The sequence below is a fragment of the Sinocyclocheilus anshuiensis genome, unplaced genomic scaffold (assembly GCF_001515605.1).
Source record: "Sinocyclocheilus anshuiensis isolate Anshui unplaced genomic scaffold, SAMN03320099.WGS_v1.1 scaffold1373, whole genome shotgun sequence".
NCBI lineage: Eukaryota > Metazoa > Chordata > Actinopteri > Cypriniformes > Cyprinidae > Sinocyclocheilus > Sinocyclocheilus anshuiensis.
The window spans coordinates 90022-111839 of NW_015548285.1; the positions used below are offsets into that span (position 1 = coordinate 90022).

The following is a 21818-nucleotide window of genomic DNA, read 5'->3' on the forward strand; positions in this document are numbered from 1 at the left end:
GCTGTACCATTCCTTGATTCTAGAGAAATAATAATAATAACTCCTGATATCCTGATATACATCCACTGCCATTTTGGTTTATTAAATAATAAATATCTATCTATTAACTATATAAATAAAACAAAATTGCAGTTTAGATTTATTAAATAATAATAATTAAAATGTCTATTTATTAGTTATATTAATACAATTTATATTAGTAAAACAATAAAAAAGGTTAATGATAAAATAATTCATTTTTGTTTATTAAATAATAATAAATATATAATTATTATTTTTATAGAGGTAATAATGTTAATAAATAATCATTCAATTACAATTTTGGTTTATTAAATTCATACACAGACATATTTATTTTTATTAAAGTTTATATATACCCCACCATTTAAAAATCTGGGGTCAGAAAGTTTTTTTTTTTTTGTAGAGATAAGGATCTTGAAAAAAATAAATAAATAAAAATCACAGTTTCCACTAAAATATGAAGCAGCACAACTGTTTTCAACATTGCTAATAACCAGAAATGTTTCATGAGCAGCAAATCATGATCATCACGAACCTGTTTGTGTGTCAGCAGCCTGTCGTGGTGCAACGGCAGCAGGTTTACAGGCAGAATCGGCTGGTTTCTTCCTCACCACCAGAGACCCCAGAGCTCCCTTCCCACCCAGACCTCCGACACTCCTCTCCCAGCTCTCCACCTTCTGTTTCTTAACGCCCACAGATGATGATCCCTGTGGAGATCAGGAGGAAACCAGCATAAACATTAATGAGAGAAACAGACGGGGCGTTTGATGAACAGAAAGACAACAGAAAAACACACGTAAGCTAAAAGAACAATTGATTTTTGTACAGTCAACAATCCTTGTGAGTGTTTATTTTGCAGCAATGCCTGGCTGAATATTATCCTGGTTAATATTTATTGTGATAAATAAACAAATGGATATGAAATACTGATTTGAGCTGAAATTATTATGTGAGAAGATCGAGTGTGGAGTGATATGAGAAACACGAAACTAGCACAGCTACGTAGGAAATTATTTGCCTGAGAGCAACAATGACGATAATACTTGATTGCAGCATGTCGCAACTGACCAATCACAGTGGAGTATCCAGAAGCATGTATTAAAAAAAATCTAAGGTAATATCTAAGACTTTTTCCAAATCATAATTAATAAAAGTGACCAAAATAAAATGTAAAAAATATGTCAATGTCAAATAAAACAAGTTAGATTTGAATCTAATGAGGTGGAGGCTGCTGTCTTTCTCTCCACCTGTGGTCCTGTGTCCCTGTCTGTGGTGAGGATGTCTGTGGGTTTATCAGCCGTGTGTTTCCTGCTTTGGTCTTTTGCATCTTCTGTCTCTTCTTCAGAGTCCGAGTCCCTCAGTCGTTTGACCAGAGCTCTCTCCAACATCTCTCTATGTGGAGCAAGAGAAAAGAGAAGTCTAAACCACACTATATTATATAATTTATGCTTCTTAATCTTGACATTACATGCTTTGGAAAAAAAATACTTTCACTGTGAATGCATATGACCCCATAAAGGTACAATTATTGTGATATGCAAATGTACACGGTAAACAATATGGACACAATTATCAAAAAACATCAACTTTTTAAGTTAACACATAGGAATATTTACATTTTGCACATAAAGCATATTTTAGATGCAGCAATCTACAGCCGCACGATTTTAAGGGGGAAAAAATCATGATTAAAACCTGATTTAAAAAAAAAATACAGGTTTGCTTTGCTTGTTTGTAGGGCTACACAATATGAATTTTTCATTCTCATGAATTTAACATTTTGAACATTTAATCATCTAATTTCTATTGACGGAAAATTTCAGGGAACCCTTAAAATTTCTCTTTTGTTAATAAGTGCTTATTACAAGTCACTACAAGTCACACTAACTCCCTCCTCTACCCCTGGTCTTTTTTTTTTTTATGATTCATACTTTTTATTTTCTTCAATGGGTAAACAATATATTCAATTTACAGATAATTAAATGACCCCTGGTCATTTTTGTGTTTTTTTGTCTTGGTAATCTTTCATCAAAATCTGAACATTTGCTTCAACTCTGGAATGGCATTCCTTCTCTGATGATGTCATCCTTAACCACACCCCTCCAACCATTAGGTTGCTATGAGCGAGAGACAGAGGAGGAGCACTAAAACAAAACATATTATGTTTCAGTTGGAAATACGTCACCATACTGACATAAAGTCGGCAGCAACTTCCGGTTCACACTGACTTTAAATGAACCTGTAATGTGACCAATGCATTTTTAAAATCTCAAAATCCAACATATAGTGTATGAAGCAAAATGGCCAAATGCTTCAAATAGTTCAAACGTTTCTTACTTGGTCTCTCGTTCATCTTCCTCCTGATCTCTTTCTCTCTGTCTCCGCTCCATCTCTTTATACTGGTCCAGCATGCCCTCAAAGTCCACCTGCGCCTGCCTCTGGTTCAGCTCCTTCAGCTCCTGCAGGTTCTCCAGCACCTCCATCTCCAACTTTGAGTCCCGTGTGCGGTTCTCCAGGACCTGTGACAGCATTCAGGGAGTTGTGTTTTAAGTTTGCATGGGCTTTTGTTTGCTTCCTTACAAAGATGCTGTAAAGACTTTATGTATTAAATGTGAAAAACATTTATAAAAAAAATAAAATAAAAAAATAAAGCTTTTGTCAAAAAAAAAAAAAAAAACTCTTGAAAATGGAAAAAATTAATCACAAATAGCAAAACTATATAAATCCCTAACAAAACTTCTAATATCATAAAACACACATGTAGTCTTTAAAGTTTCTATCAGACCTTCATGGGGTTATTGAGTTCCTCTTCCTCTCGCTCTTGTTGGACCTTTTTCTCCTCCTCTTCAATCAGTTTCTCAGCCTGAAAATTTCTTGTTGCACCATGTTCCATTGCGTAATCTGTGCTCTCTGGATCTGTCTGTGAAACACAGCAATCAGACGAAGTGCAACTAAACAAACACACAAGACTAACAATTAAAAACTCAAGTGTTTGTGTGCTGGTTTTAAAGAGTATGATGTGCGTGTTTATTCTAGTACCTTGAAAGTGATCTCAGCCAAGCATCTGGTGCATTTAATGTAGAATCTGAAAATGGGAAGCCCCAGGTACAGTTCGTTCTGAACGGTCTCCTTACGGGCATTGAACTTCTTCCCTTTGTAAATGTACTCTCCACACGTTTTACACCTGTGTACCAACAAGCATTATTGTCTCAAAGACGATATAATCTCTAATAAATCAAAATCCAGATGTTTTCCTCACTACTAGAGAAATCAAGAGAATTTTCACTGTTAAAAATCGTTTCACATTTAATATACTTAGCTTGTTGTATTTAATTGATAATTTCCTATCTTGTTTTTGCAGTGATATATATTGGTCAAAGAAGAGACATCCTCCTATTCTTGTGTCTACATCAAATTAAATTAAATTTTTTATATACACATAAAGCATATTAAATGCAAATAAAGTGTCTACTTTTGTTTCAAATAACTTCTCTGAAGAAAAAAAAAACCTTCAAAATATGGGTGAAATTATGTTCCATCGTCATTCAGTGTAACAGATATATTTATGTAAAAATAAAATAGCATACTTTTTCTGACCTGTACTTATATAAAATATATAAATGAATCAGTAAAATCTATTATATTTTAATTTATTAATATCTTCTCACTGACAAATGGGAAAAACCTAGTGGTTTGAAAGATATTGGCAGAAGATTTAACATTTTGGGGCTGCGCTGTCATCCTTAAATAGAGTCTTTTAATGTCATTTAATTTTTTTGTTCGACAAATTTTTTATACAAACTATTGTTACAATGAATAACACGGTTTTCTGTAAAACGTGGTAAAAATGTATAATAGTCTTTTTTTTTTTTGCTCAGAAACATTTGCTCCACTATCCTTAGTTGAGAAGCTTTCTAAAATTATTATTATTATTGCATATTATTAATTTCTAAAAGCATGTATTTATTTAAAACCTGCAAGAACAAATATCCAATATATACATACAACATAAAACATACCTCATATTAAATGGTGCCATCAGTCTGACCACATACTGACGGTCTTTGGGCAGTTTGAGTTTAGGGATTTTAGACGGATCAAAATCCGGAGGATAGTATTTCTGAGAAAAAACAAGAACAGATGCTGTAAGGTGACAGTTTACCACAGTAATGACCTTTGTAAACAGAAACTTCTTTAAAGGTTTACCTCAGGAGGTGTATTCAAGATTATTTCAACATATATGTACGTTATGAACATCGAAAACATCACACAGTAAATTAGGAAAACGAATTCACATGACTTATTTAACTTAGCTAACGTTACTTCATTAGCATGCTGATATTACTACTCAAATAACTAAGTATTTGTATGTAAACCGGTACACAACAATAATATAAAAATTAAAAAAGGAAGTACTTACATTCAAAACTTTTCTTTCCGACATTGCTTTCTTTAATTGACTAAAATGTAAACTAAAAACGACTAATTACTGCTCAGCTGTGCGTTTGTACACTAAGCGCGCAGGACGCTTCTTCTTCTTCTTCTTCCTCGACGTCAAACGCTGTGTGTATATCAGTCACTCACGCGCCGCGGTGCTGCCACCACCGGCAGAGCGTCGGTATTACAAGCGACTAGAGAAGGCAATTGTAGACAAGATAAAGAATTACATATTTATAGAATAATACAAGTAGGGTAATAATATGAATATGAATAGTATGCAGAGATTTGTTATAAACCGGAAGGTGCTAAGGAGAGAAAGGTGGTTTATATATTAAAAGTAGAACTACACATCGAGGCCACTAGAGGGAGAAGCTGGATAATAAATCAATTCTTAAACAGGAAAGAGTTTTTAATGCTGCTTCTTCTTAAAATAATACAAGCTGTAATATTCATGTCATGGAGGAAAGTAAATCAGAAGTGTTTTGGGGGCGATCGTTTGTACTAAAATAGACTAAATAGTTGATTGCAACCTTTAGAAAATGTAAACAGACATAGATTTACGACCTTTGATGGTTATAAAACAGACTGGAAGCACAAATCCTGACGTTAAAGGGATAGTTCACCCAAAAATGAAAATTCTGTCATCATTTACTCACCCTCATGCCGTTCCAAACCTGTATGAGTTGCTTTCTTATGTTGAACATAAAAGAAGATATTTTGAAAATTGCTGGTAATGGTAGTAGGAAGAAAAGAAGACTATGGAAGTCAATGGCAACCACCAACTGTTTGATTACCAGCACCTTTGATGGTTATAAGACAGACTGGAAGCACAAATCCTGACGTTAAAGAGATAGTTCACCCAAAAATGAAAATTCTGTCATCATTTACTCACCCTCATGTCGTTCCAAACCTGTATGAGTTGCTTTCTTATGTTGAACATAAAAGAAGATATTTTGAAGATTGCTGGTAATCAAACAGTTGGTGGTTGCCATTGACTTCCATAGTCTTCTTTTCTTCCTACTACCATTACCAGCAATTTTCAAAATATCTTCTTTTATGTTCAACATAAGAAAGCAACTCATACAGGTTTGGAACGACATGAGGGTGAGTAAATGATGACAGAATTTTCATTTTTGGGTGAACTATCTCTTTAAAAATACTGTGTCTAACCAGTTGCGCCCGAAGTGAACTCAGAGTTGTAAACCAGTCAATAAACACATAATACAATGGATACGTGTAATAAAAGAGCCGTAGAGTCATATTTTCTTGCGGTTGAACTCATTTGGCGTGCGCAAATGTTTGGTTATGATGTGCGTAATCCGGCAGCGCAGCTCAAGGGCGCGCAGGGTGTTTGGCACCAGTTCCTGCGCTCAGAGAGACGCGCAAACTGCTGTTGTGCGCCAAATAAACTGGAGACATTTGCAAATGGGCTAAAAATGCACTCTGGTGTCCTGCAATCACGGACGACGTTGGGATACAGAGTTCTTTTTATATGGATGCTGGGAAAATATAGTTAAACTTTAAATTCGGAGCGCGTAAAATGAGCGTTGCGTGGGATTTGACAGTGATGCATCTGTGCGGAATCCAGATTTCAGTGAAAATCTATGTACCTACAGCAGCAGAGACAGTCTGAAAAGTCCTATGCGGAATATATATTACGTTGTACCTACCCATCATGGATCAGATTGGGATTTTGGATTTACATCAGCGCAATAAATGGAAAATGCGTGGACGCAGTGCTGCGATTAACGGAGTTTACATGTAAGAAAAAATATTTTATTTACCTGTAAAAAGGGTAAAAGTTGATGAAATATCTCTAGAGTATAAATCTTTGTAAATCGTTCTAGTTTTTCCATTCATTGCTGGTGTAATTACGCATGCAATGATTTAATACATACATTAAAAAGGGACATGCATGTTGATCTATGTAAATAACAGAGGCCAAAGACAGAAGAACATTCTTAAAAGTGAAGATTCTTCATGGTTCAAAGAACCTTATTCTTTTCTTCGATGTATTGTGGATATATGGTTCTTTGGACATTAAAAGTTGTTCTAATGGGTTCTTTAGATCCGTTTTTAGATTCTCGTCTGTTAACACAGAACATATAGTAAGTCCACATCGAAAATATTGGATTTCCTTTTCAATTCAACTTGGAGATAAGTTGAGAGATTTGAGGATTTAGAACCATTTAAAACAAAGAAAAGCATGTATATTGAAGAAAAAAGAAAAAAAAAACGTGCACAAAAGATGCTTACCACTAATGTAAGTAAATAAGCATTTGTAAAGAGAGTAAGATGTTCTTCCACTGGAGCACAAGATGCTCTGATGGAAAACATGATCATGAGAGTTTGTTCGTGTCCGCTTCAGTCAAATTCAATCCAAATTCAGAGACAGTATCAAATTCATCTTAATTCGCACAACTGCAGTGCTGATTGGTTTCATGAACAGTAACTGTTCTGTAAACAGTGAATCCAACCTGAAAACTAATGTCAAATGTTTGTTGACCTTATGGTGACTTTTTCACCTTTTGCAAAACAACTGCTAGAGCCTGATTCTACGCTCTTAAAGGTTCTTTATTGGCATCTATGGTTCTATAAAGAACCTTTATCATCCATGGAACCTTTCCATTCCACAAAAGGGTTCTTCGCAACTAACAAAATGTTCTAAGAATGTCTGAGAAGTTATGAAAACATTATTTTTGAACATCCAGTTTAATGCCCATGCAGTTTATGATTTAAAAATGGGTTTTCTTGGTTACACGAATGCTAGGGGAACAATCCATTTAATAATTTTACAAACATTTTGTGATTATTACCTATGAATGTTTTGTGAATGTAGTTACATTTAAAAAAAAAAAAAAAAGTACATTAACGTTCAACTAATGCATTTCATAGAAAGATCTATGAACAATATCATTAACATTTTTGTGTTACCTTCATGAGAACATAATCAAAGACCAGACAACTGATCGATTAACATTGCAAAAAGAACATTTGTTCGTATCATTGAGAGAACCATGCCAGAATGTTATTTGAGAACGTTCCCTGTTTACAGATTTACAGAAATGTAACGTCAAAACGTTCTTTGGGGAACCAAAATGGTCCTTCTATTTGCTACAAAACCCCTTGTGATGCAGAGGTTGCAGGTTTAATCTCTGTACCTTGAATGCACTTTGGACAAAACAATCTGCTATATGCACTAATGTAAAGGAGGATATATTTCTCTGTGTTGAGTGTTTGAACCCAACTGGTTCTCTGTCCTCACTTGTCTCTCATCGGTTGGAGTTTAGCAGCTAATTCAGATGGCCTGCAGGGAGGACATGGATATAATGCATGGATACATGGATATGCATTATGGGACAGCACTCTACATCCCATTTAATGATCCTTAATGGATCTGTTGGTTTTATCACGCCAGTCAGAACAGTGAGAAATCAGTGAAAGCTAGCAATTGCGTTGTTGTGAGTTTAATGATTTTTGGAGGAAAGGACTGTCATTTCTTTCTGAAATCACAGTAAAAATAAATAAATAAATGTTTTCTACTGCATTAAAATGATTCATAATGCCTTACAATGCATTATAAATTTTAAACCGTATACTGTAATAATTTAAAGTTAGAGCATGTTATAATGCTTTTTTTTTAAACAGTGTAAGAATGGATTGCTAAGCATTACAGGTACATCTCAAAAAATTAGAATATCATGAAAAAGGTCAATATTTTTTGTCACTCATTTCAGAAAGTGAAACCCATATATTATATAGATTCATTACACAGAGTGAAATATTTCAAGCCTTTATTTCTTGAAATTTTGATGATTATGGCTTACAGATAATGAAAACCCAAAATTCAATTCTAATTTTTTTAGATGTACCTGTATATTGAGGTTTGATTTGTTTCAAGCAGATGTTGATTCTAATGATTTTATCATTAGAGTGCAGTCTGGCCAATAAAATGCCCGTTCCAAACCTGTATGAGTTGCTTTCTTATGTTGAACATAAAAGAAGATATTTTGAAGATTGCTGGTAATCAAACAGTTGGTGGTTGCCATTGACTTCCATAGTCTTCTTTTCTTCCTACTACCATTACCAGCAATTTTCAAAATATCTTCTTTTATGTTCAACATAAGAAAGCAACTCATACAGGTTTGGAACGACATGAGGGTGAGTAAATGATGACAGAATTTTCATTTTTGGGTGAACTATCTCTTTAAAAATACTGTGTCTAACCAGTTGCGCCCGAAGTGAACTCAGAGTTGTAAACCAGTCAATAAACACATAATACAATGGATACGTGTAATAAAAGAGCCGTAGAGTCATATTTTCTTGCGGTTGAACTCATTTGGCGTGCGCAAATGTTTGGTTATGATGTGCGTAATCCGGCAGCGCAGCTCAAGGGCGCGCAGGGTGTTTGGCACCAGTTCCTGCGCTCAGAGAGACGCGCAAACTGCTGTTGTGCGCCAAATAAACTGGAGACATTTGCAAATGGGCTAAAAATGCACTCTGGTGTCCTGCAATCACGGACGACGTTGGGATACAGAGTTCTTTTTATATGGATGCTGGGAAAATATAGTTAAACTTTAAGTTCGGAGCGCGTAAAATGAGCGTTGCGTGGGATTTGAGAGTGATGCATCTGTGCGGAATCCAGATTTCAGTAAAAATCTATGTACCTACAGCAGCAGAGACAGTCTGAAAAGTCCTATGCGGAATATATATTACGTTGTACCTACCCATCATGGATCAGATTGGGATTTTGGATTTACATCAGCGCAATAAATGGAAAATGCGTGGACGCAGTGCTGCGATTAACGGAGTTTACATGTAAGAAAAAATATTTTATTTACCTGTAAAAAGGGTAAAAGTTGATGAAATATCTCTAGAGTATAAATCTTTGTAAATCGTTCTAGTTTTTCCATTCATTGCTGGTGTAATTACGCATGCAATGATTTAATACATACATTAAAAAGGGACATGCATGTTGATCTATGTAAATAACAGAGGCCAAAGACAGAAGAACATTCTTAAAAGTGAAGATTCTTCATGGTTCAAAGAACCTTATTCTTTTCTTCGATGTATTGTGGATATATGGTTCTTTGGACATTAAAAGTTGTTCTAATGGGTTCTTTAGATCCGTTTTTAGATTCTCGTCTGTTAACACAGAACATATAGTAAGTCCACATCGAAAATATTGGATTTCCTTTTCAATTCAACTTGGAGATAAGTTGAGAGATTTGAGGATTTAGAACCATTTAAAACAAAGAAAAGCATGTATATTGAAGAAAAAAGAAAAAAAAAACGTGCACAAAAGATGCTTACCACTAATGTAAGTAAATAAGCATTTGTAAAGAGAGTAAGATGTTCTTCCACTGGAGCACAAGATGCTCTGATGGAAAACATGATCATGAGAGTTTGTTCGTGTCCGCTTCAGTCAAATTCAATCCAAATTCAGAGACAGTATCAAATTCATCTTAATTCGCACAACTGCAGTGCTGATTGGTTTCATGAACAGTAACTGTTCTGTAAACAGTGAATCCAACCTGAAAACTAATGTCAAATGTTTGTTGACCTTATGGTGACTTTTTCACCTTTTGCAAAACAACTGCTAGAGCCTGATTCTACGCTCTTAAAGGTTCTTTATTGGCATCTATGGTTCTATAAAGAACCTTTATCATCCATGGAACCTTTCCATTCCACAAAAGGGTTCTTCGCAACTAACAAAATGTTCTAAGAATGTCTGAGAAGTTATGAAAACATTATTTTTGAACATCCAGTTTAATGCCCATGCAGTTTATGATTTAAAAATGGGTTTTCTTGGTTACACGAATGCTAGGGGAACAATCCATTTAATAATTTTACAAACATTTTGTGATTATTACCTATGAATGTTTTGTGAATGTAGTTACATTTAAAAAAAAAAAAAAAAGTACATTAACGTTCAACTAATGCATTTCATAGAAAGATCTATGAACAATATCATTAACATTTTTGTGTTACCTTCATGAGAACATAATCAAAGACCAGACAACTGATCGATTAACATTGCAAAAAGAACATTTGTTCATATCATTGAGAGAACCATGCCAGAATGTTATTTGAGAACGTTCCCTGTTTACAGATTTACAGAAATGTAACGTCAAAACGTTCTTTGGGGAACCAAAATGGTCCTTCTATTTGCTACAAAACCCCTTGTGATGCAGAGGTTGCAGGTTTAATCTCTGTACCTTGAATGCACTTTGGACAAAACAATCTGCTATATGCACTAATGTAAAGGAGGATATATTTCTCTGTGTTGAGTGTTTGAACCCAACTGGTTCTCTGTCCTCACTTGTCTCTCATCGGTTGGAGTTTAGCAGCTAATTCAGATGGCCTGCAGGGAGGACATGGATATAATGCATGGATACATGGATATGCATTATGGGACAGCACTCTACATCCCATTTAATGATCCTTAATGGATCTGTTGGTTTTATCACGCCAGTCAGAACAGTGAGAAATCAGTGAAAGCTAGCAATTGCGTTGTTGTGAGTTTAATGATTTTTGGAGGAAAGGACTGTCATTTCTTTCTGAAATCACAGTAAAAATAAATAAATAAATGTTTTCTACTGCATTAAAATGATTCATAATGCCTTACAATGCATTATAAATTTTAAACCGTATACTGTAATAATTTAAAGTTAGAGCATGTTATAATGCTTTTTTTTTAAACAGTGTAAGAATGGATTGCTAAGCATTACAGGTACATCTCAAAAAATTAGAATATCATGAAAAAGGTCAATATTTTTTGTCACTCATTTCAGAAAGTGAAACCCATATATTATATAGATTCATTACACAGAGTGAAATATTTCAAGCCTTTATTTCTTGAAATTTTGATGATTATGGCTTACAGATAATGAAAACCCAAAATTCAATTCTAATTTTTTTAGATGTACCTGTATATTGAGGTTTGATTTGTTTCAAGCAGATGTTGATTCTAATGATTTTATCATTAGAGTGCAGTCTGGCCAATAAAATGCCCAACAGTTTGCATTATACGGTTAATAAGGAATTGAAATGTGCATAAAATTGATTGAATGTAATGAAACATTTACTCACTTTTGAATACAAGAGCTGATGCTGACAATCTTAAAATGGGCCAATTCTGATTTATCGGTATGACTGATCACTAATTTCAATTGTTTATGAAAAGTCATCTTATTTTATATAGTGTTTTATACAATACAGATTGCTTTAAAGCAGCTTCACAGTAATAAACAGGAAAATAACAGAATCGATTATGCAAAAAGACAATGCATAACATTATACAGCATTATGAATACCTTTAAAATGATATAATTGGCATAGAAAATAGATGGATGGATGTGTTTGCAATGATCACAAAGGCCTGCCTTAATTCTCAGAAATGTCTCAGTAAAAGTGACTAAATAGGTAATACAATCTCTGTTTGCTGTGGGGAAATATTTGTGCTTCAGCATGCTGCCATTGATTTCACATTGTCTGAAAGAATAAGCAAATCCTGCGTGAACTTGATTAAAAAGTGTCAGGTGTCTTTTGTCTGTTGGATGAAATATTGCAATTGGCTTTGTGCAATTAATCAAAAACACACAAGCTAGATGTTGTATTGAATATGACCATATGGTCAGCTATTTTGATTGTTTTCTCCTCAATCAACAAAAATGGCGATATGATGTGAATCATGAAATAAATAAAAATAAGATTAAAATATATTATACATCAAAAACAATAATTCTACTAAATAGAATTTTGGTGAGGACTGCCTAAATCAGTTGCGCTGAATGATCAGTCTAAGTTTAATAAAAATAATATAACCTAGTGAAAAAGTTAATACAATCAAGAGTAGCAATACAAATAGATGAAGAACCCAGAGAAAACAAGAGTGTGGCATAAAAGAGAGAAAAAAAAACCTCTGTGTGTGTGTGTGTGTGTGTGAGAAAGTACTACTTGTTAAGACGATTAACAAAATCCTGACTTACTTTGATTACATTATGTTTGAGAGAATGTGACAGTCATTTCGACTGACATCAGCAGACAAACGGCTCTACGACACACTCACATCACACTGATTTTGCATTATTATTTGAAGGACGGTTGATATTATGAATACAGGTATTTACAAACATTAATCTGAACACTAATCAGCTTGATCAAAGGTCAGGAAATCATACATACGCCACATTTGTAATTTAAATGACTCTTTTTATGTTCTGAATGGACTTTGTTATGGCTGTAAAGCTTCAGAAATACTGCACAAGGGCAAATGAGAACAGAGACAAGTCATATGGCAGATCATCTAATGGCAATGACGTGTGAGTCTGTTTTCCTACAGAATAGGTTGTTGGAACAAAAAGAAGTTTGTACAGTATTTCAAACACATTCTGTTCTTTTGAACATATTCATCAAAGAATCCTGAAAAATGGAATTATGGTTTCCACAGAAAGTTAAAGCGGCACAACTGTTTTCAACATTAGAAATGTTTATTGCAACTTACAGTACACCTTACTGTAGGTTCAATGCCCCTGGAGTAACCTGAGGTTAAAAGTGTGTTGCTTAAAAAACACAATGATAATAGCTCATAGATCAGCATTTTGCTGGGTTTGACGCCATAATCGTCCAGTTTTCATGACCCTGTTTATTTTCTCAATGCATGTTACTAAGCTTATTGCGAACGTTTCATCCATGCATTTATTTATGATATATTTTTCACTTTGTTATCTATAATCAAAATGGCTTTGCATTCACATCTGTCTCCATTCTGGTATGCAGTGCTCACTTTTCACAATCTAATCAACAACCAATGAGTAAAAGCCTGGCCTATGTTATATTTTCTTGCTCAATAAGCTGTTTCACTCTGAAATGTGTCGCAGTACAGTAGTGAAGTCAGACAACTTCCATTTCATGCCGACTTAAAATTCACTAGGCTACATAAGGTAGCCATGTACTCAAAACAGTGAATGGCAATTAAGCTGTCTTTTTGCAAGACTTAAAAAGCAAAATTCATATGTAAACGCAACATCCCTGTAGTTTAAATAGTAGAGCAGGGTGCTTGCAACGGCAAGGTCATGGGTTTCATTCCCAGAGAATGTTGCGTTTTGTATCTGCTCAGAATGCACGAGGGTAGACAAAATTGTCTAAAGTTTACCAATTTGTTGTCTACCCTCATTTTTGTCTCCCAAAAATGAAAAATTGCTGAACATTTACTCACCCTGAGGCTATCCAAGATGTAGATGAGTTTGTTTCTTTATAGCAACAAATTTAGAGAAGCACTCCATCACTTGCTCACCAATGGATCCTCTGCAGTGAATGGGTGCCGTCAGAATGAGAGTCCAAACAGCTGATAAATGCACACAGCTTTTCACATCACAAGACATTAATGGACTGGATGGTGTAGATTACTTGTGGATTACTGTGATGTTTTTATCATCTGTTTGGACTCTCATTCTGACGGCACCCATTCACTGCAGGGGATCCATTGGTGAGAAAGTGATGTGACGCTAAATTTACAGTAGACGCACATCAGAAGCCATGTCCCACATTAATGTGTCTAAACTGACAGCTGAGTAATTCTCTACAGCTAAGAATTGTGGGTCAGATCAAGCCGTCGTAAGCCACTTTGAGGCTGTGGGTTAGATAACGCTTTCTGGTGAAGAAATGAAAACATGTCTGCCATGAAGAGGAACAGGAACTTCCTTCTCCACACACTAATCTCCAGAAACACGTCACTCCAGCGGCAATAAAAGCACAGGCTGTTAATGAGGGCGGGTCAGTCCTGCTAGTCGTCAGTTTTACTAATATATGTCCAGCCTGACACTAATTTAGTCTGATGTTCCATTCAGGATGAGAGATGAAGCAGGGAGTTGAGAAGGTCAAAGCTGGATAAGCTTGTATTCACGCTGGACTTAGTGGATGATTCCTTCCTTATACAACATAAAACTGTACTGAATGAATCCTGTCCTGGTTAAAAGGAATGTCACGAATCTGCAGTTTTCTTGAACATTATGAACTGAACATTCAAGAAATTACTAGATGGAATTGATAATCGCTTTTGACACACGGCCATTAGAATTTATTTCTGTAGCTTTCAGTGTCATCATGAATTATGTGAATAAATCACATGAAACCTGTCAAGAACATGTCAAGCTCATATTAGTTTCTGCATAAAAATGCATGCATTTTGTCATTATTTTCATGAAAATTAAGCACATTTTCCTATTTAAATTCTCACTATTGCAAACACAAAATATATTTAAAGTATTTATTAATGCATCATTTAGTATTTGTTATATTGCCAATAATTTATTCTGATTTTAATGAAAAAAATGTACACTACTTTTCATAAGTTTGAGGTCAGTAAGATCTTTTAAATTTGAATGATTACTTTTATCCAGCAAGGATGCATTAAACTGATTGAAAAATTCAGCTTAAATAAAATGTAAAATTTATCATTTATTTTAAATTATAATAATAATTAATTTCACAATATTACTGTTTTTACTCTATTTTTGATTAAATAAATGCAGCAGCATGAGAGACTTTTTTTTTTTTTTAAACTACCTTAAACATTAAAACATTGGAGTGTATAAAAAAATTTAAATAAATAAATAAAAAAAAAACAACGTTTGTCACGACTCACACACTGGGAGCACAGGAATGAGTGAGGAGATGAGGAATAAAGTAAATCAAAAGGGTTTTAATGAAGGCACGCTGGGGATCATAGCTCCAGGTGATGGTGATCGTGACTGACTGTGAACAGGTGTGAGCCGGGGGGGATTCTGGGGTATGGAGTCCAGAGCTGGTGACTGGTGACAGAGACTCCCTGACATTACCTCCCCCTCCCGGAAGGCGCGTCTCGCACCGTAACATATCAACCGGAGAGGGGGGGTGGGCGCCCTGGAGGCTGGTCCAAGATGGAGACACGGGAGGCCTCCAAGGCGGATCAGGGAACTCGGGAGGCCATGGCGGTGCAGGGAGCTCGGGAGGCCATGGCGGCTCTGCCTCCGAGGCCGCAGCCCCAGCCCTCGCCTCTACGACCTGAGCCCTACTATTCCCCCCCCCAAAAAATAATCCTTGGGGGACTGGGAATCAGGAGCCCTCCCTGGGCTTAACTGGATATCCGGAGCCCTTCCTGGGCTGATCTGGGAAGTGCTTACGAAGAGCTGGCACTGGAGGGTGCCCTGGAGGAGCCGGCACAGCAAGGCACTTTCGAGGAGCTGGCACTGGAGCGAACTCAGGGGCTGTCGGCGAGCTTGACAACGGAGCGGCCGGCACGCTTGACAGCAGGACGGTTCTCATACCGCAGGGAACAAACAGGGAAAACAAAGAAAACAAAAGACTATTTAAAACGAAAACAAAACACGGGAGAAGGAGCGCCGCTTACTGTTTACGGTCTGCTGTTCTGTCACGACTCACACACTGGGAGCACAGGAATGAGCGAGGAGATGAGGAATAAAGTAAATCAAAAGGGTTTTAATGAAGGCATGCTGGGGATCACAACTCCAGGTGATGGTGATCGTGACTGTGAACAGGTGTGAGCCGGGGATGATTCTGGGGTATGGAGTGCAGAGCTGGTGACTGGTGACAGACCCCGCGTCCCATTCGGAAGGGCTCATCCCTATGCCCTAATCCCTTCAAAGGGTTTACCCTCTGGGGTGAGATCTTCGAAGGGTTGAAGGGTGTAGGGGACCAAACAACTGTTTCTTGAAGTGCCCTTCTGCGTCATCATCACGTGCCCACACGGAGGTGCCGTCATCATGCAAAGAATCTGCGCAAAGAACAGAACATAAGTTGTACCCTTCGAATTCCTTCATTCCGAAGGGCCCTTTGAAGTGGCCAGTTTTGAGCACTTCGGTTTGGAACGACCCTTTAATATGGCGGCCATGATCGTTTTCACTCCGAAGTGCCCTTCGGAGGGCGATATATCCCGTTTGGAACGCACCGAGAGACTCCCTGACAGCGTTAGATAAGGGTATCTTAAACTGGGGTTAATGAGTTGATGAAAAGTTAATAATTAATGAAATCATAAAAAATAATCTAAAATTAAAATAAAAACAATAATATACAACACTTAACATTTTAAGTTTTAATATTTTCAAAATACAATACTAAATATTTGATTTGTTTACTTGCAGGTCATCATTAACTGACTTCAGAGAATGATGAACATACAAGTGTGCATCATCTTAATATAAAACCTTTATATTAGCTAAAATATGAGCTTCAAATCTCAGGGGGTACTTGAAGATAATATTTTGCATTACATAAAATCTCAGATCGACTGTCTGTATGTGTGTCTCAAATGCTGCAGGATCTTTTCTCTTTACTTTTCGGGTTGTTGTTTTGGTGATTTTGAGTGGATTTTCGAAACCAGTTCTCCTCAGCTTCACACAGGAGGAACCACAACTTTAGAAAATCACATTAACAATCAACATGATCCACTAACCACAAACACAATATTTTTTATTTATCTTTCTTTACAATAAATGACACTTGTTTTGACATTTTGCATCTTGAATGCAATGACATTCAGACTTTTTTAACAGTCCAAAATAGTTTTTGAAGCCACATATGAAGAACACATTTATAAAGCACTCACAGACCGGTGGTTGTGATAGTCTGGAGGTTTACGCTGTGAACTGGGAATTCAGATGTTACAGGTCTGATCCCTGGTAAGTACATCCAGTAAACTTAAAAGTCACTGAGGGAAAACCATCAAGCCCTTGAGTACAGCACCTACTGACTCCAGAGGGACCAAACCCGCAGACACTGTGCTGTAAACAAGCTTTTTTTGCCCTTCGGAGGGCGATATATCCCGTTTGGAACGCACCGAGAGACTCCCTGACAGCGTTAGATAAGGGTATCTTAAACTGGGGTTAATGAGTTGATGAAAAGTTAATAATTAATGAAATCATAAAAAATAATCTAAAATTAAAATAAAAACAATAATATACAACACTTAACATTTTAAGTTTTAATATTTTCAAAATACAATACTAAATATTTGATTTGTTTACTTGCAGGTCATCATTAACTGACTTCAGAGAATGATGAACATACAAGTGTGCATCATCTTAATATAAAACCTTTATATTAGCTAAAATATGAGCTTCAAATCTCAGGGGGTACTTGAAGATAATATTTTGCATTACATAAAATCTCAGATCGACTGTCTGTATGTGTGTCTCAAATGCTGCAGGATCTTTTCTCTTTACTTTTCGGGTTGTTGTTTTGGTGATTTTGAGTGGATTTTCGAAACCAGTTCTCCTCAGCTTCACACAGGAGGAACCACAACTTTAGAAAATCACATTAACAATCAACATGATCCACTAACCACAAACACAATATTTTTTATTTATCTTTCTTTACAATAAATGACACTTGTTTTGACATTTTGCATCTTGAATGCAATGACATTCAGACTTTTTTAACAGTCCAAAATAGTTTTTGAAGCCACATATGAAGAACACATTTATAAAGCACTCACAGACCGGTGGTTGTGATAGTCTGGAGGTTTACGCTGTGAACTGGGAATTCAGATGTTACAGGTCTGATCCCTGGTAAGTACATCCAGTAAACTTAAAAGTCACTGAGGGAAAACCATCAAGCCCTTGAGTACAGCACCTACTGACTCCAGAGGGACCAAACCCGCAGACACTGTGCTGTAAACAAGCTTTTTTAATAGTTTATAGCTTCAAAGAGTGGCTTTCTAACTTTATTTTCCTGTCTGACTCACTCTAGCTTTTGAGTAACTTCTAGTACAGGACGATCAGGATGAAAAGATGGCGACCATGCTCTTGCCAGCGGGTCCTGATGGCTTGCGACCGTACACTCGAGAGTCTCTGGCGGCCATCGAGCAGAGGATCAGCGAAGAGCGGACCAAGAACACTAAGGATAACAAGGCAGACCCGGGGAACACGGAGGAGCCCAAACCCCGCGCCGACCTGGAGGCTGGGAAGGTGCTGCCTTGTATCTTTAGTGACATCCCCGCAGGACTGGTCGGAGTCCCGCTGGAGGACATCGACCCTTTCTACTTCAAAAATCAGAGGGTGAGTCAGTCTGAGGTCACAAGCGGCCTTCAGATGTTTTAGTGCATCTTCAAGGAGGAGTAAGTGCTGTAAATGAGGTCTAATGGATGTGAAGTTCATGTTTTTAGCTGATAATTGCCGCAGTCCTTGAATAGACGGATGCATTTTATAAATTTGATATAAGTGCATGTAATGATTTTGTCTTGGAAAACATTTTCTGTGTTTTTCTGAATCAGCTACCTTGAAAGCACCCACCTGGTTCTTCTGTCCAATAGGAAAGAAAAAAATCAGTTTCTTTAATATCTCAGTTGTTTCTCCCAGACCACAATGAGACAATCTGGAAAGCAACATCTCACAGATTTGCCAAGATAAAGTCTGCATCAAAAGTCAGAGATCTCAATAGGAACTCTAACATTTCTCGTCAAATTTTTTCACGACCAAATATTTTGAGTCGCTATTCACATTCATTTATAGACTGTATTGACTAATTTTTGAATTTTCCTAGGGAATTAGGAGAAACGTCTGAGACAAAGTTAATACTTAAATAAATAATTGAAAAACTAACCTTCTCAAAAAAGACTGGTTGATTGGATTGAATGGCTCATTTTACTTTTATGTTCATTCAATAGTTTTTTTTTAATTCACAACCCTTTACACTGCAAAAAATGTTCTTACTCAGTATTTTTGTCTTGCTTTCCAGTAGAAATATCCAAAAATGCTTTTACTGTCAATCAAAATACATTTACTGAACATACAAATGACACAAGTCATTGGCAGATATTTGATTCTCAAGTAAATGTATCTTGATTGAAGAATGTTTAAATATTTGTACAGAGGAAAAAAATACAGTTTACAGTGTATACAGTTTAGCACCACTATACTAACAGACTTTGACTGACCAATCAGAATCAAGTATTACAGGCAGCCATGTGATTATCTACTTCTGATATTGCATGTCTGATGCAGATCATTTAAAAACAATAATATTGGCCAATATGGTCACTGATGTATTATGATATAGCGGTATGATTGAAATATTGTACCTAACTGAACATTTACATTCATAGCATTTTATCTTTTGTCTTTCTCTTTTAGTCTAACCTTGCCTTGTTGGATTATTTAACCCTCATCCGTCCCTCCCGAACCTAAAACAAAAGTGTCCCTCGCGGGTCAAAATGACCCGAAGGCCAAAAATGACACTAATTTTATTTTTGGTCCAGAAAGCTTATATTGGAAAAATTTTATATATATATATTTTTTTTACGTAGGTTTTTCTATGATTTTTTTGGTGATTTTTTTTATCATATTTACCTTTTATTCTGGATATTTTTAAGAAAACTATTCATACAAATTCATAAATATGAAATAAATATATCATATATATTTAAAAATATAAATATGATATAAACTCATTGGTCTCCACCACATCACTCAAATCTAACTGTTAAGTCAAAAAAAATGGAAAAATGACAGTCATATCCCAGCAGAAACATGAAAAATATTACAATGTGTTCTATGAGAGTGTGTGTACCATGTGTGTGTTTGTGCATGTGTGTGTGTGTGTGTGTGTGTGTGTGTGTATATATGTGAGTTTTTTCTGCATTGGGGATATTCTGTAGTCTCAGCCCTTCGTTTGGGTATAAATCTTTACTGGATTGTCTCAGATTTTGTATATCAAAAAAAAAAAAAATCAAATGTAATGAAAAATGCAGTTTTCTCGTAAATTCCATCCATTCCTATGCGGGTCAAAATGACCCGCCAGGGACACTTTTGTTACTTTTTTTATTGCACCCATTTAAACTCCTCGAATCCACTCAAATTTTTGTTGGTGTATTCCCAGTGCAAGTGTGACAAAAGTAAAGAAATCGTGGACCGGTACGATCAACACACGATTTTTAGAATTTTTTTGAAAAAACTTTTTGGGTCAAAATGACCCGAGGGACGGATGAGGGTTTTAAACATCATACTGTTCAAAAGTTTGGGGGTCGGTAATAATTATTTTAAACGGTTTTGAAAGAATATACTAAACAAAACCGTATTAATTTGAACAAAAATACAATAAAAACAATAATATTTTGAAATATTATTACAATTTAGAAGACCTGTTTTCAGGTCAGCATCATTACTCCAGTCTTCAGTGTCACATGATCCTTCAGAAATCATTCTAATATGCTGATTTGCTGCTCAAGAAACATTCATTTATTATCAATGTTGAAAACAGTATTCTGCTTCATATTTTTGTGGAATCCGTAAAATTTTTTTTATCAGTATTCTTTGATGAATAGGAAGTTTGAAAGACCAGTATTTATTTAAAATAGAAATCTGTAACATTATAAATATCTTTACTGTTGCTTTTAATCAATTTAATGCATCCTTGCTGAATAAAAGTATCAATATACTTAAAAAAAAAAACACACTGACCCTAAACTTTTGAACGGTATTATATGTGTCTATGACAGCAGAAAAGTGACATTTCATCTGTCCAGATTGACAGTTTTCCTTTTTTTGTCTCTCTTTTCACAGACCTTTATAGTACTAAACAAGGGAAAAGCCATCTTCCGCTTCAGTGCCACATCTGCGCTCTACATATTCACTCCGTTTCACTGCATCAGAAGAATCGCCATAAGAATCCTAGTCCATTCATATCCTTCCACTGCCTCTTAGAAGAACCTTTCTCTATGTGTGCATGTTTATTGCTTGGAGAATTACAGAGAGATTTGATCTGTTTACAGCCGTGCTTCTGATTTGTGTTTAATAATAGGGTCAGATATCAGACCCTAAGACCACGAGCTTCTCTAGAAACACAGCTGCACTGATTTCCTTTTTAATTTGCGAGACATTTTATAAATCTGGTTTCCAAAAGCATCATTTTAAAAGCCAGGTATTTGACCCGGGCCAGTATACAACCACCTAGTACACCTAAATACCATATACTCTCAGAAAAAAAAGGTACAAAAGCTGTCACCAGGGCGGTACCTGTTCAAAAGGTACACTTTTTAAGTGTTAAAGGTACATATAAGTGCCTAAAGGGTACGTATACCTCAATGGTATGTATTTGTACCTTTTGAAAAAGTGACAGCTTTTGTAGCTTTTTTCTGAGAGTGTATCAAAAGCAACCATCCACAACATTATAGTAGTTGTAGTATCATTATGGTGGCTTCTGCATGGGCAAACACCACTTATATTATCAGAAAATGTAGTAAAAAGCGGTTTGGTTTTTCCCATAAGGCCTCTTAAACTAATCATTATTATCAAAAGGCATCAAAATCCAAAAATCTGGCCTAACAGCAAAATGATATCCAGCTGCTCACACTTTGAGGC

At 35.9% G+C, this 21818-nt stretch overlaps 2 protein-coding genes across 4 annotated transcripts in view; one reads left to right on the plus strand and one right to left on the minus strand.

The window, feature by feature from the left end:
* The window catches only part of LOC107655858 (coiled-coil domain-containing protein 94-like), a 6373-nt gene extending 1750 nt beyond the window's left edge, over positions 1-4623 (minus strand). For 2 of the 3 annotated variants that reach the window (XM_016443452.1, XM_016443450.1), the window contains exons 1-7: positions 4442-4550; positions 4041-4141; positions 3061-3205; positions 2807-2941; positions 2359-2540; positions 1269-1413; positions 557-728 (exon numbers count right to left, since the gene is read on the minus strand). In XM_016443452.1, coding sequence (XP_016298938.1) covers positions 557-728; positions 1269-1413; positions 2359-2540; positions 2807-2941; positions 3061-3205; positions 4041-4141; positions 4442-4465 — 904 coding nt within the window. In that variant the 5' untranslated portion in view covers positions 4466-4550. The other variant, XM_016443451.1, reaches the window with a different exon arrangement.
* A 4272-nt stretch (positions 4624-8895) lies between these two features.
* scn12aa (sodium channel, voltage gated, type XII, alpha a) overlaps positions 8896-21818 on the plus strand; it is a 57763-nt gene continuing 44840 nt past the window's right edge. Inside the window, exons 1-3 of the mRNA XM_016443453.1 lie at positions 8896-9279; positions 18211-18518; positions 21021-21139. Of these exons, the coding sequence (XP_016298939.1) occupies positions 18252-18518; positions 21021-21139 (386 nt within the window). The 5' untranslated portion in view covers positions 8896-9279; positions 18211-18251. The remainder of the gene's footprint in view (positions 9280-18210; positions 18519-21020; positions 21140-21818) is intronic.